The 15,221-nt window shown below is 56.5% G+C and overlaps 1 protein-coding gene across 1 annotated transcript in view; it reads left to right on the top strand.

Annotated features, from left to right (window-relative positions):
* Clptm1l (CLPTM1 like) overlaps positions 1-14,888 on the top strand; it is a 30,064-nt gene extending 15,176 nt beyond the window's left edge. Inside the window, exon 16 of the mRNA XM_048368583.1 lies at positions 14,738-14,888. Within this exon, the coding sequence (XP_048224540.1) occupies positions 14,738-14,888 (151 nt within the window). The remainder of the gene's footprint in view (positions 1-14,737) is intronic.
* The last annotated feature ends 333 nt before the right edge of the window (positions 14,889-15,221 follow it).

The raw sequence follows: 15,221 nt of genomic DNA, 5'->3' as shown, positions 1-15,221 counted from the left end.
GGCTGGTCCCCTCCACCAGCCCCCTGACCTCCTGCAGGCCACGGGTGGCCACGTGCAGCTGTGTTTTGATTTGAAATGAAAGTGAGTCGAAGGAAACACGGAAGGAAGAGCGTAGTTGTCTCAAGAAACAGAATTCACAGCTCACAGGAGCCAGCATTCAGACGCTTTCCACCACATCTGTGGCACCAGAGCCTCAAGAAGTTGAGTTTGCCATGAGCCAAGCAGCCAAATTTACCAGCCCCCCCTCCCCAATTTACTATCCCCCTTCATGGACTCTACTGAGGGCCCACTGCATTTCATTTTGATTTCTCTAATAAATACACAAAGGTGGACAGAGGTGAGCTTCTAGAAGCTCCTTGCTCCAATGCATCATGTGGACCAGTGCAGATGCCCCCCGGGGGGGTGGAGAGCAGAGACAGGGTGCCCCGCCCCAAATCTTCTCCTTACAGGAGCACACAGCCTCCTGCCCTCGAGGAGTTTCCAATCTAGTAGGGGGGAGGCATAGGCGAGGAGGCACTTGGGTGAGACCAGGGGACGCGGCAGAACTGGGTGGGGACAAGGCGTCCGGGGGGGAGCGGGGCGCTCTTGGGGCTCATCACGACCATGACGGGAGGCTCGAGGCAGGCAGAGCCTGGTCCCACAGAGGATCCGGGGTCCGAAGGAGGACCGGGGCCACAGCCCTCCCTTGGGCTTGTGGATCAGAGCTGGTTGTCGCGGAGGGGCAGTGGGGAGGTTCGAGTCCCGGGGAGATGGGAGCAGACCCGAGGCAGCAGGTGGCACCACGGGAAGTATCTGGAACGCAAGGAGAGAGAGGTCTGAGCAGGACCTGGCTTCGGGGTGATCAGGGCACTGCCAAGGACAGGGTGTGGTCTTGGGGTCCATTGCCCGGTCCAAAGGACGAGGCCAGGGGCAGGGGAAGTAGGCATGGTAGCGTGCTGAGTCACTTCAGAGCCCGAGTGGAGGAGAAATAGGTGCTATGGTCTCCAGAGGCTGGAGGAGGGGCGGCATTACAGATGGCAGGGGAGGCTGGGGAGGGGGAGGGGGAGGGGGAGGGGGAGGAGGGGGAGGAGGAAGAGGGGGAGTAGGGAGGAGGAGGAGGAGGGGGAGGAGGGGGAGGAGGGGGAGGAGGAGGAGGAGGAGGAGGGGGGGAGGAGGAGGAGGAGGGGAAGTCAGGAAAGAGGAGGAGGAGGAGGGGGAGGAGGGGGGAGGAGGAGAGGAGGAGGAGGAGGAGGAGGAGGAGGAGGAGGAGTGAGGAGAGGAGGAGGGAGGAGGGGAACTCAGGGAAGGAGGAGGGAGCAGGTGAACTCTCGTCCTGAGCTTCTTAATGAAGAGTGTCAGGGAGTCTCTTCCCTTCCCCTATGGAGGTGTGGACTTCACTGCCCCCTCAGACCCCACCTGAACGTGGAAAAAAACCAGACCTATTCTCCTCGCCCCTCTCTTCTTCCCTCCCCTCTCTTCTTCCCTCCCCTCTCTTCTTCCCTCCCCTCTCTTCTTCCCTCCCCTCCTCTTCTTCCCTCCCCTCCCCTGCTCTATTTCCTTCTCCACTTCCTCCCCTTCCTTCCTATTCTCCCTCCTCCCCTCCCTCCCTCCTCTTATCACCCTCCCCTTCTTCCTCCCCCTTCCACCGTCCCCCTGCTGTCTGAATCCAGGGTAGGGGTGGTGGAAGGGGGAATGAGTGGAGATGAAGCCTGCTCTCCCTGGGACCTGGCCTGGAATCAGCCCACCAAAGTGTGCCCCTTCTAGTTCAGCTCGGTCCCCGGAAAAGCCTGGCATCCATGGTGCCTTCAGCACTGTGGCCTAGCACCCTCGGCGCGGAGGCCCAACCTGGCCCCGTCCTTATTGCCCAGCTCAGGAAAACAGAAACGTGGAGGTGACTGGGAATTTGCCAACCTCAGCATCGTTGCGATGCTGGTCAAGATGAGCAGACTTCTTTAGTCCTGGCAGATTCCATCTGATTCATGGGGGTCATGGTGCAGACCTGCCTCACCTGAGGTGCAAAGGACAAGATTCACCTTTTCAACCGTGCTCCAGAGCCACAGGGAGTGTGTGGGAGAACCAGTGGATGATGCACGAAGGAATGGATGCCCAAGTGGGTGCCTGGGTGGATGGGTGGAAGGATGACCAGAGGGGGGTGGGTGGGGGAGGGTGGGTGGATGGATAGGAGGATGGATGGGTAAATGGATGGCTGTGTGGATGGGTGGAGGGATGGATGGATGGATGGGGTGGTGGGTGGATGGATGGTTGTGTGGGTGGAATGATGGATGGGTGGTGGGTGGGTGGATGAGGAGGAGGGTGGATGGATGCTCAATCCAAGCACCGGAGGCACAGTCTCACAGGGAAGACACCCTAGCTCTGGCCAGCCTCATTTCCCTGCTGCATTCTCCCTGAGTTTGTGTGCAAATAGCCAAAGGGCAGTGAGGCCAAGAGGCACCACTGGACATTAAGTCACTGAGATGGCACTGGCCAATGCCCACAGGGATGTCCATCCTCCACAGAGACATCCCCACTCCTATGGAACTCACCTTCCTTCTGCAGGACAATGACAGACAGATCTTCCCCGCAGGACGCTGTAGCCCCCTACCGGCAGTTGTCAGAGAGGGCGGCAGTCTCCCTCTTGGAGAGACATTGACCCCACCCTGACCTCTGCACAGAGCCAGCCTCAGGCTGGAAGGTTAGAGCACCCGGACTGGGATGCCCACTGCAGGCTGGCGCCAGGGACCCTGGTCTCCACAGGGGCACAGAGGCCGTTGGCTAGCTTGCACTGCAGCCACCGCACCACAGCTGGGGCTGGGGACAACCGACACTTCTCACGGTTCTAGCCAAGGCTGGATCTCACCCTGGTCAGTTTTCTAGGCAGTGCATCCTGAAACAGGAGTGTGGGAAGCATGAGTTTGCAAGGCCATTAGCTGCCTTTTGTGGTTCCAGTCGGATAATTCTCATTGCCAGTGAACAGGCACCATGCAGACAGAACGACCACTGTTCCAGAGCCCCCCACCGGACGCCAGGACCCCGCAGAGTAACTGACCGCCGCTCCAGACCCCCCCACCAGACGCCAGGACCCCCACAGAACAACTGACGCCGCTCCAGACACCCCCACCAGACGCCAGACCCCGCAGAGTAACTGACACAGCTCCAGACCCCCCACCAGACGCCAGGACCCCGCAGAGTAACTGACACAGCTCCAGACCCCCCACCAGACGCCAGGACCCCGCAGAGTAACTGACCACAGCTCCAGACCCTCCACCAGACACCAGGGACCCCGCAGAGTAACTGACGCCGCTCCAGACCCCCCCACCAGACACCAGGACCCCGCAGAACAACTGACGCCACTCCAGATCCCCCCACCAGACGCCAGGACCTCGCAGAACAACTGACACAGCTCCAGACCCCCCCCCCACCAGACGCCAGGACCCGCAGAACAACTGACGCCGCTCCAGACCCCCCCACCAGACACCAGGACCCCGCAGAGTAACTGACACAGCTCCAGACCCCTCCACCAGACACCAGGACCCCACAGAGTAACTGACGCCGCTCCAGACCCCTCCACCAGACACCAGGACCCCGCAGAGTAACTGACGCCCCTCCAGACCCCTTCACCAGATGCCAGGACCCGCAGAGTAACTGACACAGCTCCAGACCCCTCCACCAGACACCAGGACCCCGCAGAGTAACTGACACCCCTCCAGACCCCCCCACCAGACGCAGGACCCCGCAGAGTAACTGACGCCACTCCAGATCCCCCCACCAGACGCCAGGACCCCGCAGAGTAACTGACACAGCTCCCGACCCCTCCACCAGACACCAGGACCCCGCAGAACAACTGACGCCCCTCCAGACCCCTCCACCAGACACCAGGGCCCCGCAGAGTAACTGACGCCACTCCAGATCCCCCCACCAGACGCCAGGACCCCGCAGAGTAACTGACGCCACTCCAGATCCCCCCACCAGACGCCAGGACCCCGCAGAGTAACTGACGCCACTCCAGATACCCCCACCAGACGCAGGACCCCGCAGAGTAACTGACGCCACTCCAGATCCCCCCACCAGACGCCAGGACCTCGCAGAACAACTGACACAGCTCCAGACCCCCCCCCACCAGACGCCAGGACCCCGCAGAACAACTGACGCCGCTCCAGACCCCTCCACCAGACACCAGGACCCCGCAGAGTAACTGACGCCGCCTCAGACCCCTCCACCAGACGCAGGACCCCGCAGAGTAACTGACACAGCTCCAGACCCCTCCACCAGACGCCAGGACCCCGCAGAGTAACTGACACAGCTCCAGACCCCTCCACCAGACACCAGGACCCCGCAGAACAACTGACACAGCTCCAGACCCCCCCCACCAGACGCCAGGACCCCGCAGAGTAACTGACACAGCTCCAGACCCCTCCACCAGACACCAGGACCCCGCAGAGTAACTGACACAGCTCCAGACCCCCCCCCCCCCACTGGACGCCAGGACCCCGCAGAACAACTGACACAGCTCCAGACCCCCCCACCAGACGCCAGGACCTCGCAGAACAACTGACACAGCTCCAGACCCCCCCACCAGACGCCAGGACCCCGCAGAGTAACTGACACAGCTCCAGACCCCCCCACTGGACGCCAGGACCCCGCAGAACAACTGACACAGCTCCAGACCCCCCACCAGACACCAGGACCCCGCAGAACAACTGACACAGCTCCAGACTCTGCCACCAGACGCCAGGACCCCGCAGAGTAACTGACGCCCCTCCAGACCCCTCCACCAGACACCAGGGCCCCGCAGAGTAACTGACGCCACTCCAGACCCCCCCACCAGACGCCAGGACCCCGCAGAACAACTGACACAGCTCCAGACCCCTCCACCAGACGCCAGGACCCCGCAGAGTAACTGACGCCGCTCCAGACCCCTCCACCAGACGCCAGGACCCCGCAGAACAACTGACACCGCTCCAGAACCCCCCACCAGACGCCAGGACCCCGCAGAACAACTGACGCCGCTCCAGAACCCCCCACCAGATGCCAGGACCCCGCAGAGTAACTGACGCTGCTCCAGACCCCCCCCACTGGATGCCAGGACCCCGCAGAGTAACTGACACCCCTCCAGACCCCCCCACTGGATGCCAGGACCCCGCAGAGTAACTGACACAGCTCCAGACCCCCCCACCAGACGCCAGGACCCCGCAGAGTAACTGACACAGCTCCAGACCCCCCCACCAGACGCCAGGACCCCGCAGAGTAACTGACACAGCTCCAGACCCCCCCCACCAGACGCCAGGGCCCCGCAGAGTAACTGACGCCGCTCCAGACGCCAGGGCTGGGGCCAGCCCACCTTGAACATGTTCTTTCTCTCCATACCATGGCAGCCTTTTCTGGACGGCCGGCCTGTGTGCAGCACCGTAAGGTCCGGATCCGGGGCCTTCTATCTGCCAAGCCCTGCCCTCCCATTGGCCCGTGTCTGGGCAGAGCCTCCCTGCCCTTCCCCGCCGCAGTTTAAGCCATCTTTCACAAACTGGGCCAGGAAAACACTACTTTACTAGGGGAAAGCCTCTGAGTTTTTAGACCACCTTTAAACATGGCCACACTCGGTTTACTCTCAATTGAGAAGGCTGCAGCCTTGGAGCACAGCCATGGAAAACACAAAAGCCCTCTCCCGATTGGGGCTTGCCTGGGGCTAAAGAAGGCCTTTCCAACCCAGCCTCCTGCATCCCAGCCTCCTCTACCCCAGCCTCCCCAGCCCGGCCTCTCTGAGCTATGAACCAGCACACCAAGACCAGCACGTCCAGTCTTGCTCCCAGAGTGGGACCCCATCTCCACGCCTCACCAGGACGGAGTTGAAGTGCATCACGGGCGAGAAGAGAAGGAGAGCTGTGTGAGAAGGCTTGGACCGCGTAGCCATGTGGCAGTCAGGCTGTGGGCACCCTGGGGCCAGCCTTCGTGACCCCCCCACCTGCACACGGGCCGCGGGCAAGTCACGGGGCGCGGGGAAGCTGCAGGGACAGCAATGGCGTCCCCCACAGTCAGGACCATGCAGGGCTCACAGGGAGCCCCCCACCTCCCGAACCGCCAGCCCCTCTGGGTAGAGCCCGAGGAGACAACAAGTTGACCCATGGACTCAGTGGAGCCCACACACCACCCAGGAGGGCAGGAGGCATGGCCAGGGGAGTCCAAGAGTCCATCCTAGAGAACTCGCCCTCCAGAGAGGAGGTGAGGTCACAGGAAGGTCACCCCCCCACCCCCCCGTGACCAGGAGCCTGGCTAAAGGGACCCACAGGCTCTCATTTCCCCGGAGTCAGAGCAGCCGCTGTGGGTCACAGAGGGAATGCTCCACCTGGTCAGGGACCCTACATCAGGACAACGTCTTGCAGGATCCATAGTGTAGAGGGAAAGCAGCTGGGGCTCCTTTGAGGGGCTGGTGGGGCCCAGTCAGGGACAGAGGCCTGTCACCTACAGTCGTCAGCTCAGGGACAGAGGCCTGTCACCTACAGTCATCAGCTCAGGGACGGAGGCCTGTCACCTACAGTCGTCAGCTCAGGGACAGAGAGGCCTGTCACCTACAGTCGTCAGCTCAGGGACAGAGAGGCCTGTCACCTACAGTCGTCAGCTCAGGGACGGAGGCCTGTCACCTACAGTCGTCAGCTCAGGGACGGAGGCCTGTCACCTACAGTCGTCAGCTCAGGGACAGAGAGGCCTGTCACCTACAGTCGTCAGTTCAGGGACAGAGAGGCCTGTCACATACAGTCATCAGCTCAGGGACGGAGGTCTGTCACCTACAGTCGTCAGCTCAGGGACGGAGGCCTGTCACATACAGTCGTCAGCTCAGGGACGGAGGCCTGTCACATACAGTCATCAGCTCGGGGACGGAGGCCTGTCACCTACAGTCGTCAGCTCAGGGACAGAGAGGCCTGTCACCTACAGTCGTCAGCTCAGGGACGGAGGCCTGTCACCTACAGTCGTCAGCTCAGGGACAGAGAGGCCTGTCACCTACAGTCGTCAGCTCAGGGACAGAGAGGCCTGTCACCTACAGTCGTCAGCTCAGGGACAGAGAGGCCTGTCACCTACAGTCGTCAGCTCAGGGACGGAGGCCTGTCACCTACAGTCGTCAGCTCTGGGACAGAGAGGCCTGTCACCTACAGTCGTCAGCTCAGGGACGGAGGCCTGTCACCTACAGTCGTCAGCTCTGGGACAGAGAGGCCTGTCACCTACAGTCATCAGCTCAGGGACGGAGGCCTGTCACCTACAGTTGTCAGCTCAGGGACGGAGAGGCCTGTCACCTACAGTCATCATCTCAGGGACGGAGAGGCCTGTCACCTACAGTCGTCAGCTCAGGGACGGAGGCCTGTCACCTACAGTCGTCAGCTCTGGGACAGAGAGGCCTGTCACCTACAGTCGTCAGCTCAGGGACGGAGGCCTGTCACCTACAGTCGTCAGCTCAGGGACGGAGGCCTGTCACATACAGTCGTCAGCTCAGGGACAGAGAGGCCTGTCACCTACAGTCGTCATCTCAGGGACGGAGAGGCCTGTCACCTACAGTCGTCAGCTCAGGGACGGAGGCCTGTCACCTACAGTTGTCAGCTCTGGGACAGAGAGGCCTGTCACCTACAGTCGTCAGCTCAGGGACGGAGGCCTGTCACCTACAGTCGTCAGCTCAGGGACGGAGGCCTGTCACATACAGTCGTCAGCTCAGGGACAGAGAGGCCTGTCACATACAGTCATCAGCTCAGGGACAGAGAGGCCTGTCACCTACAGTCGTTAGCTCAGGGACAGAGAGGCCTGTCACCTACAGTTGTCAGCTCAGGGACAGAGAGGCCTGTCACCTACAGTCGTCAGCTCAGGGACGGAGGCCTGTCACCTACAGTCGTCAGCTCTGGGACAGAGAGGCCTGTCACCTACAGTCGTCAGCTCAGGGACGGAGGCCTGTCACCTACAGTCATCAGCTCAGGGACAGAGAGGCCTGTCACCTACAGTCGTCAGCTCTGGGACAGAGAGGCCTGTCACCTACAGTCGTCAGTTCAGGGACGGAGGCCTGTCACCTACAGTCGTCAGCTCAGGGACGGAGGCCTGTCACCTACAGTCGTCAGCTCAGGGACGGAGGCCTGTCACCTACAGTCGTCAGCTCTGGGACAGAGAGGCCTGTCACATACAGTCGTCAGCTCAGGGACGGAGGCCTGTCACCTACAGTCGTCAGCTCAGGGACGGAGAGGCCTGTCACCTACAGTCGTCAGCTCAGGGATGGAGGCCTGTCACATACAGTCATCAGCTCAGGGACAGAGAGGCCTGTCACATACAGTCGTCAGCTCAGGGATGGAGGCCTGTCACCTACAGTCGTCAGCTCAGGGACAGAGAGGCCTGTCACCTACAGTCGTCAGCTCAGGGACGGAGGCTTGTCACACTCAGCTCAGGGATGGATGCCTGTCAGACCCAAACGGCAGCTGATTGAGGAAATCTGACTGTAATATCTGGGTGGCCACCAGGGGGGAGGCAAACACAGTGGATGTACACCCCAGCTGAGTGTGGCCGGGAGAGGCTCAGACAGCCCAGGGAAGGCCTGACTGCCTGTCTTCCTTTTTTCCTCCCTCCCTCCCTTTCTCCCTCCCTCCCTCCCTTCTTTTCTGTGTCTTCCCTTTGCCCCTCCTAAGAAGCAGAAAAAGAAAGAAGGAAAAGAAAGCATACACAAACCACACCACCACCACCACCACCAACATAAATAACCTCATGTTTCCATTTCCTGGAATTCATTTCAATAAATAGTATTTGTGTGTGTGTGTGCTGTTCCTGGGGCTAGAACTCTGAGCTAGGGTGTTGCCTCTAGCCTTTTGTGCTCAAGGCTAGCTACCTACACTTAAGCCACAGTTCCCCTTCCAACCTTTTGTAGTTAGAGATAAGAGTATCACAGACCTTCCTGCCCAGGGTGACTTTAAACCAGGATCCTCAGATCTCAGCCTCCTGAGTAGCTAGGATTACAGGCATGAGCCACCCAAGCCATGTGAAAAATAGTATTTTAACTGTTCAGGAGAGTTATACTCCCCTACTGATACCCTCCCTTGCTATGACCATGTGAATGCCTAGAGTCCTGTATAGTTATCTTCAGTTATATTTTAGATCTAGCTTCCTCATATGAAAGAAAACATGCACCATTTGTATCCCTGAGCTTGGCTTACTTGTCTTAACATGGCTTGTTCTGGGTCCATCCATTTCCTTGCAAAGGACATAATCTTACTCTTTCTAATGGATGTGCAAAAATTCCATTGCATATAGGTACCACATTTTCTGGATCCACTCATCTACTGTAGGGCATCTGGGCTGTTTCCATGACTTGGCTTTTGTGACTAGTGCAGCAATGAACATGGATATGCAGGTGTCTTTACTGCATCCTGACTTGTGAAGTTCTGGGTAGATACTCAAGAGTGGTATGGTTGGATCATAGGAAAGCTCTATGTTTGGTTTTTTGAGGAACCTCCAAACTCCCTTCCAAAGTGATTATACTAGTTTTCATTCCCACCAGCAGTATAATAGGTTCCTTTTCCTCCACATCGCTGCCAGCATTTATTATTGTTTGAATTCTTGATATTAAACAATCTAACCAGGGAGAGATAGAATCTCAAAGTTGTTTTGATTTGCATTTCCTTTATGACCAGAGATGTCAAGTATTTCCTCATTAATTTGCCATCCTTGCTTCTTCTGAGAAGCCTCTCTTTAGTTCCTTTGCCCATTTGGTGATTGGTTTGTTAGTTTTGGAGTGGGTTAGTTTTATGAGTTCCTTGGATGTCTTGCCTATTAGGCCTTTGTTGGATGTATTGCTGGTAAAGATTTTCTCTCAGTTTGTTGGCTGTCTTCCTAGTTTAGTAACTTTCCTTCACTGCAGAAACTTTTTATTTTGATGTAATCCTACTTGCCAAATCTCTCCCTTATTCTCTGTGCCCCTGGAGCTCTTTTTAAAAAGTTACTACCTGTGCCTGTACGTTCTAGTGGATTTCCTAGCTCATCTTGCCATAGTTTCAACAGTTCAGGCCTGATGTTGAGGTCTTTGATCCACTTTGAGTTGATATTTGTGCATGGTGATAAACAGCGGTCCACTTTTAGTTTCTACACGTGGATGTCCAGTTTTCTACACATGGATATCCATTTCTTCCACTACCACTTACTGAGGAGGCCATCTTTTTTTCCACTCTCTATATTTTTGCAGAGCCAGTTTTTTTTTTTTAATTGAGATGAGATCTTGCTAAAATTTCAAATCCTGATCCTCCCAATCTCTACCTCCCAACTGGCTGGGATTATAGGCATAGGGCACCATATCCCGCCTGACCGCTCCTTTCTTGACCCAGTGCTAGGAGCAAGGAAGCTTGAGATTCTGGATCAGCCACTTATTCTCCCACCTAAGTCATCACACAAGGACACCGCAGCGGAGTCCAGTATTCAGGGCCAACTCTGCCCCTGGGCTACGACCCTGGCATGCTCAGCCAGGCTTGCACTGGCAGAACCAACCGGTGGCCCAGGCCAGGAGCAGCACCGGCCCTCCTCTGAATCTGCCTCAACAAATATGTGGAAGAAAAGGTTTTATTTTCTCATGTGGCTTCCAAAAAGTTAATCAGCTGGGCTTCTGGAATTTACGGAAGTGTATGTGTAGTAGCTGATAGGCTCCCCATGGATATCCAAGCACAAAGACTACCACAAACTGTGGGCGAGACATCAGGAGTGGCCAGGGACACTGGATGAATGGATGGATGGGTGGATGGATGGGTGGATGGGTGGGCGGATGGATGGATGAATGGGTATGTGGATGGATGGATGGATATATGAATGAATGGATGGATGGATGGATTGTTATGTGAATGGTTGGATGGATGGATATGTAGATGGATGGATGGATGGATATGTGGATGGATGGATGGATGGATGGATGGATGAATGGGTATGTGGATGAATGGATAGATATGTGAATGGATGGATAGATGGATGTATGTATTGTTATGTGGATGGATGGATGGATGGATGGATGGATGTGTGAATGAATGGATGGATGGATAGATGGATGGATGGATTGTTATGTGGATGGATGGATGGATTGTTATGTGAATGGATGGATGGATTGTTATGTGAATGGATGGATGGATGGATATGTGGATGGATGGATGGACAAATGGACGGACGGATGGATATGTGGACGAATAGATCAGTGGATGATGGATGGATGATGGATGGAACGATAGCTTTGTGCATAATGGATGGGTAAATGGTAGTATGCCTGAATGAGAAGATGTCTGGCAAGCTGGAGACTGGATGGATGGAGGCTGGATGTGAAGATGGACACAGGATTGGATGGATGATCTTATATACTTCTGTTCCCAGATGGACTCGAGGAGACTCAGATACACGAGATATTATTTAAGAAGAAAAGTAGAATAATTAGAAAATTAGAGGAAGCATCTTTTCTTCCTTAATGGTGCTGGAACAATAAGATATCCTCATGAAAGGACAAATCTTGACACAGACCTTACACCTTTTACACAACTAAAGTTACTGATCAATTAATTAATTAAGTTTAGGCCTTAGACCTAAATATAAAATGCAAAACTACCAAACCCTGAGAAGAAAACCTAAATGATTTTTTTTGTCATTGGTTGTAGGACTTGAACTTGGGGCCTGAGTGCTGTCCTTGAGCTCTTTTGCTCAAGGTTAGTGAGCTACCATTCTGAGCCACAGCTCCACTCTGGGTGTTTGAGTGGTTAATTGAGGAAAAGAGTCTCATAGGGACCTGTCTGCCAAGGCTGGCTTCAAACCATGGTCTTCAGAGCTCCTCAGTAGCTAGGGTTACAGGTGGGAGCCACCAGTGCCTGATCTCTAAGTGATACTTGGCTTGGCAATGACTGGACACAAAACAGCCACACACTGATGAAAGAAAGAAGTGACGTGAGCCAGGCAGTGGTGGCTCACACCGGTAATCCCAGCTACTCAGGAGATAGAGATCAGGAAGATCACGCTTTCAGGCCTGCCCGGCCAGCGGTGTGTGAAATCCCATCTCAGCCAATAGCTGAGCATACAGCACGGTGGTGAGGCTGTCATACTAGCTACATGGGAGGCATCAGCAGGAGGCTCATGCTCAGGCCAGCTGGGGCAAACAAACAAACAAAGCACAAAGGACTGTAAGCCCAGCTACTCAGGAGGTGGAGGTCTAAGGACTGTGGTTCAAAGCTAGCCCGAGCACAGAAGAATGTGAGATTCTTATCTCCAAATAACCACCTAAATGCCAGACGCAGAGCTGTGTTTAGGCAGTAGAACCTGTGAGCAGAAGAGCTCAAGCAAAGTGTCCAAGCACTGATTTCAAGGTCCAGGATGGGCACAAAAATGGGGGCGAGGCGAGGTGTGGCTCAAGTGGTAGCGCACCTAGTCAGAAGCAACACCTTGACTTCAGATCCCACTACCTCCCCTCACCCCATTAGCACATTCTTTTCTGCCTTTGAGAGGCATACCAGAAAATGAGAAGACAAACTACAGACTGGGAGAAAACACTGGTAGAAGACACAGCAGATAAAGGAATTGTTCAAAATATACCAGGAACCCTTCATATTCAACAATAATCAAACCAACAACCCAATTTAAAAATAAGTCAATGACCATCAAGATACCTTATTTAAAAAAAAACACAGACTCAAAAGGTAAGCACATAAACAAACACACCTGACAAGCCTCTAAGGAAGTACTATAAACTTGCACGCATTGCACAGTGGTGCCCAGCTCTGAGGGGAGCAAGCCCCAGCACACGTGACGGGGGGCGGGGGACAAAGAGGAGAGCGAGTGCCACCTCCTGAAGGCCAGGAAGCAGAGAGAGAGAGAGACAGAGACAGAGATAGAGAGACACATGCGGGGGGGGGGGGAGGGGAAGGGAAGCCGGAAGCTCTGCCCTTCAGGGGCAGAGTCTCGGTGATCTCACCACCCACTGGGTTGTGGGTCCTCCCCACAGAGCCAAGTCTAGTTGTCCAGCCCAGGGGCTGGTGGCTTTTGCCCCATCCTTTGGGAGTCTTCTAGGAGGGCCTAGCCCTTTGTGTTCTCAGGGGCCAGACATCTCCCAGTATCCCGTCACTGTGCTGGGCCAGGGACCTGGTCAGTGTTCCCCAGGGAACAGTGGAGGGTTGCTGAGCCTGTTTCCACCACCAACAGGATCTCACAGACCCGGCCACAACTAAGGACTGCTTCCAGGGCAGAGGTGGCCAATAGCCTGTCCACAGTCTAGCTCTGTCTTGTACCTTCCCCGAAATCCACTCATCACCCTTTCTTTGCTGCCAGGGCTATGGAAGACAAAGCCTGGCTTCTCTTGGCCCTTGCTAAGCTCAAGGATCCCCAGTGCTAGCGGGCCCCAGTGTCTTCCGGACAGAGAGTGCTCATCCACGTGTTCTGGGGCTGAGCCCACTGCCAGCCCAGGGGTGAGGGACGGGAGCCAGGCCCCCCCCCCCCGCCGCCCCCTGCAGCCCAGGTGTGAGGGACGGGAGCCAGGCCCCCCCCCCCGCCCCCTGCAGCCCAGGTGTGAGGGACAGGGACCAGGGCCCCCCCCCCCCGCCCCCTGCAGCCCAGGGGTGAGGGACGGGAGCCAGCGCTCCCCCCCCCGCCCCCTGCAGCCCAGGTGTGAGGAACAGGGACCAGGCACACAGCAAAGGACTCCAACTCAGCTCAGCAGTGAGAATTTCTCAAACCCAGGGCCCCAAGGAGCTGACTGGTCTTGGGGAGCAGCAGCTATGTGCACATCTGTGTGCATGCAGGGTGTGTACTCGTGAATGGAGAGGAGTGTATCGGGTCCCTGTCTGGGTGTCTGGGTGCATCTCTGTACCTATCTGTGTTGTGTATGTCTATGTTCCTGGTAATGCCTTTGTGTCTATACTCCAGTCTGTCCATATATTCCCGTTCTATGTCCATGTGTACATGTGTGCATATATCTCTGGGTATATATCTGTGTGTTTACATGTGTCTACATCCTTGTGTGTCTCTGTGCATCTATGTCCATCCTTGTGTGTATTTCCCTATGTGTACACCCATCCCTGTGTATACATCCTGTGTGTACATTCATCACTGGGTGTACACCCCTGTGGGTACACCCATCCCTGCATGTACACCTATCCCTGTGTGTACAGCCATCCCTGTGTATACATCCCCGTGTGTACATTCATCACTGGGTGTACATCCCTGTGGGTACACCCATCCCTGCATGTACACCTATCCCTGTGTGTACAGCCATCCCTGTGTATACATCCCCGTGTGTACATTCATCACTGGGTGTACATCCCTGTGGGTACACCCATCCCTGCAGGTACACCTATCCCTGTGTGTACAGCCATCCTTGTGTGTACAGTCATCCCTGTGTGTGCATCCATTTGTGTTTTATATATCCCTCTGGGTGTGTACATCCATCATAGTGTGTACATTCCTCTGTGTGTACAGCCCTGTGTGTGTACATCCTTGTACGTGTCTCTGTGTGTCTGCTATCGGATGTCAGTTGAGGGAGGTGGTTGTCCATGTGGTTGTGCAACCATATTGTGACATAGAATATAAAGCAAGGACGTTGTCTGCACGCTGGTTGTCTAGCCAGCTGGGGTACCTGGTGCCACCCGGGGCCTGGGCCCCCTGCCACGAATGTGCCCCATCATGCCCTGGGTCTGGGAGTTCAGGCTGGCGAGGGCATCTTTTCCTAGAGAGGCCCCCGGCCCACACCAGTTGTCTTCCCCATCCCCCATGTGTCCCTCCCATTTTGGATGGACCGTAGGGAAGAACCGGGGGCGGAGTTGTCTTCGGGCCCTGGCTCCAACAGGCTGAGAGGCAAGAAACCTGACCTGATGGAGGAGCGGGGGCCCGCGCAGGGCAAGGGACCTGGTCACCGCGCTACTGGGGCCGGCGGTGGCCAAGTTTCCATGTGAGCAGTTCAAAGTGCAGCGGGCCTCGCCCGCTCCGGAGGCCACGGCGAGGGGCTGGCGGGGACCGGGAGCTGCTTGCCCGGTGAAGGACAGCTCTCCCAGGAGGCTCTCTAAGGGCTGGGGCCCTGGTCACTGGCAGAAAGCCCAGGGAAGCCACCCCGCGGGCCGTGTCTTCCGGAGTGTGCGTGAGCGGCACGGAGCTCGCAGCCTCCCTGTGTGGCGGTAACTCCTCTTCCCCCACGCACGGTGACGCCTGGGCAGGACACGCTGCGCGCGTGGTCCACCCGGCCCAGACTCAGCCCTTAGGTGGACCCCTCCTTTGTTCTTCTGACGGTC

This window comes from Perognathus longimembris, chromosome 19 (assembly GCF_023159225.1).
Source record: "Perognathus longimembris pacificus isolate PPM17 chromosome 19, ASM2315922v1, whole genome shotgun sequence".
NCBI classification, from domain to species: domain Eukaryota; kingdom Metazoa; phylum Chordata; class Mammalia; order Rodentia; family Heteromyidae; genus Perognathus; species Perognathus longimembris.
This window is presented reverse-complemented; position numbering and strand designations above follow the sequence as displayed.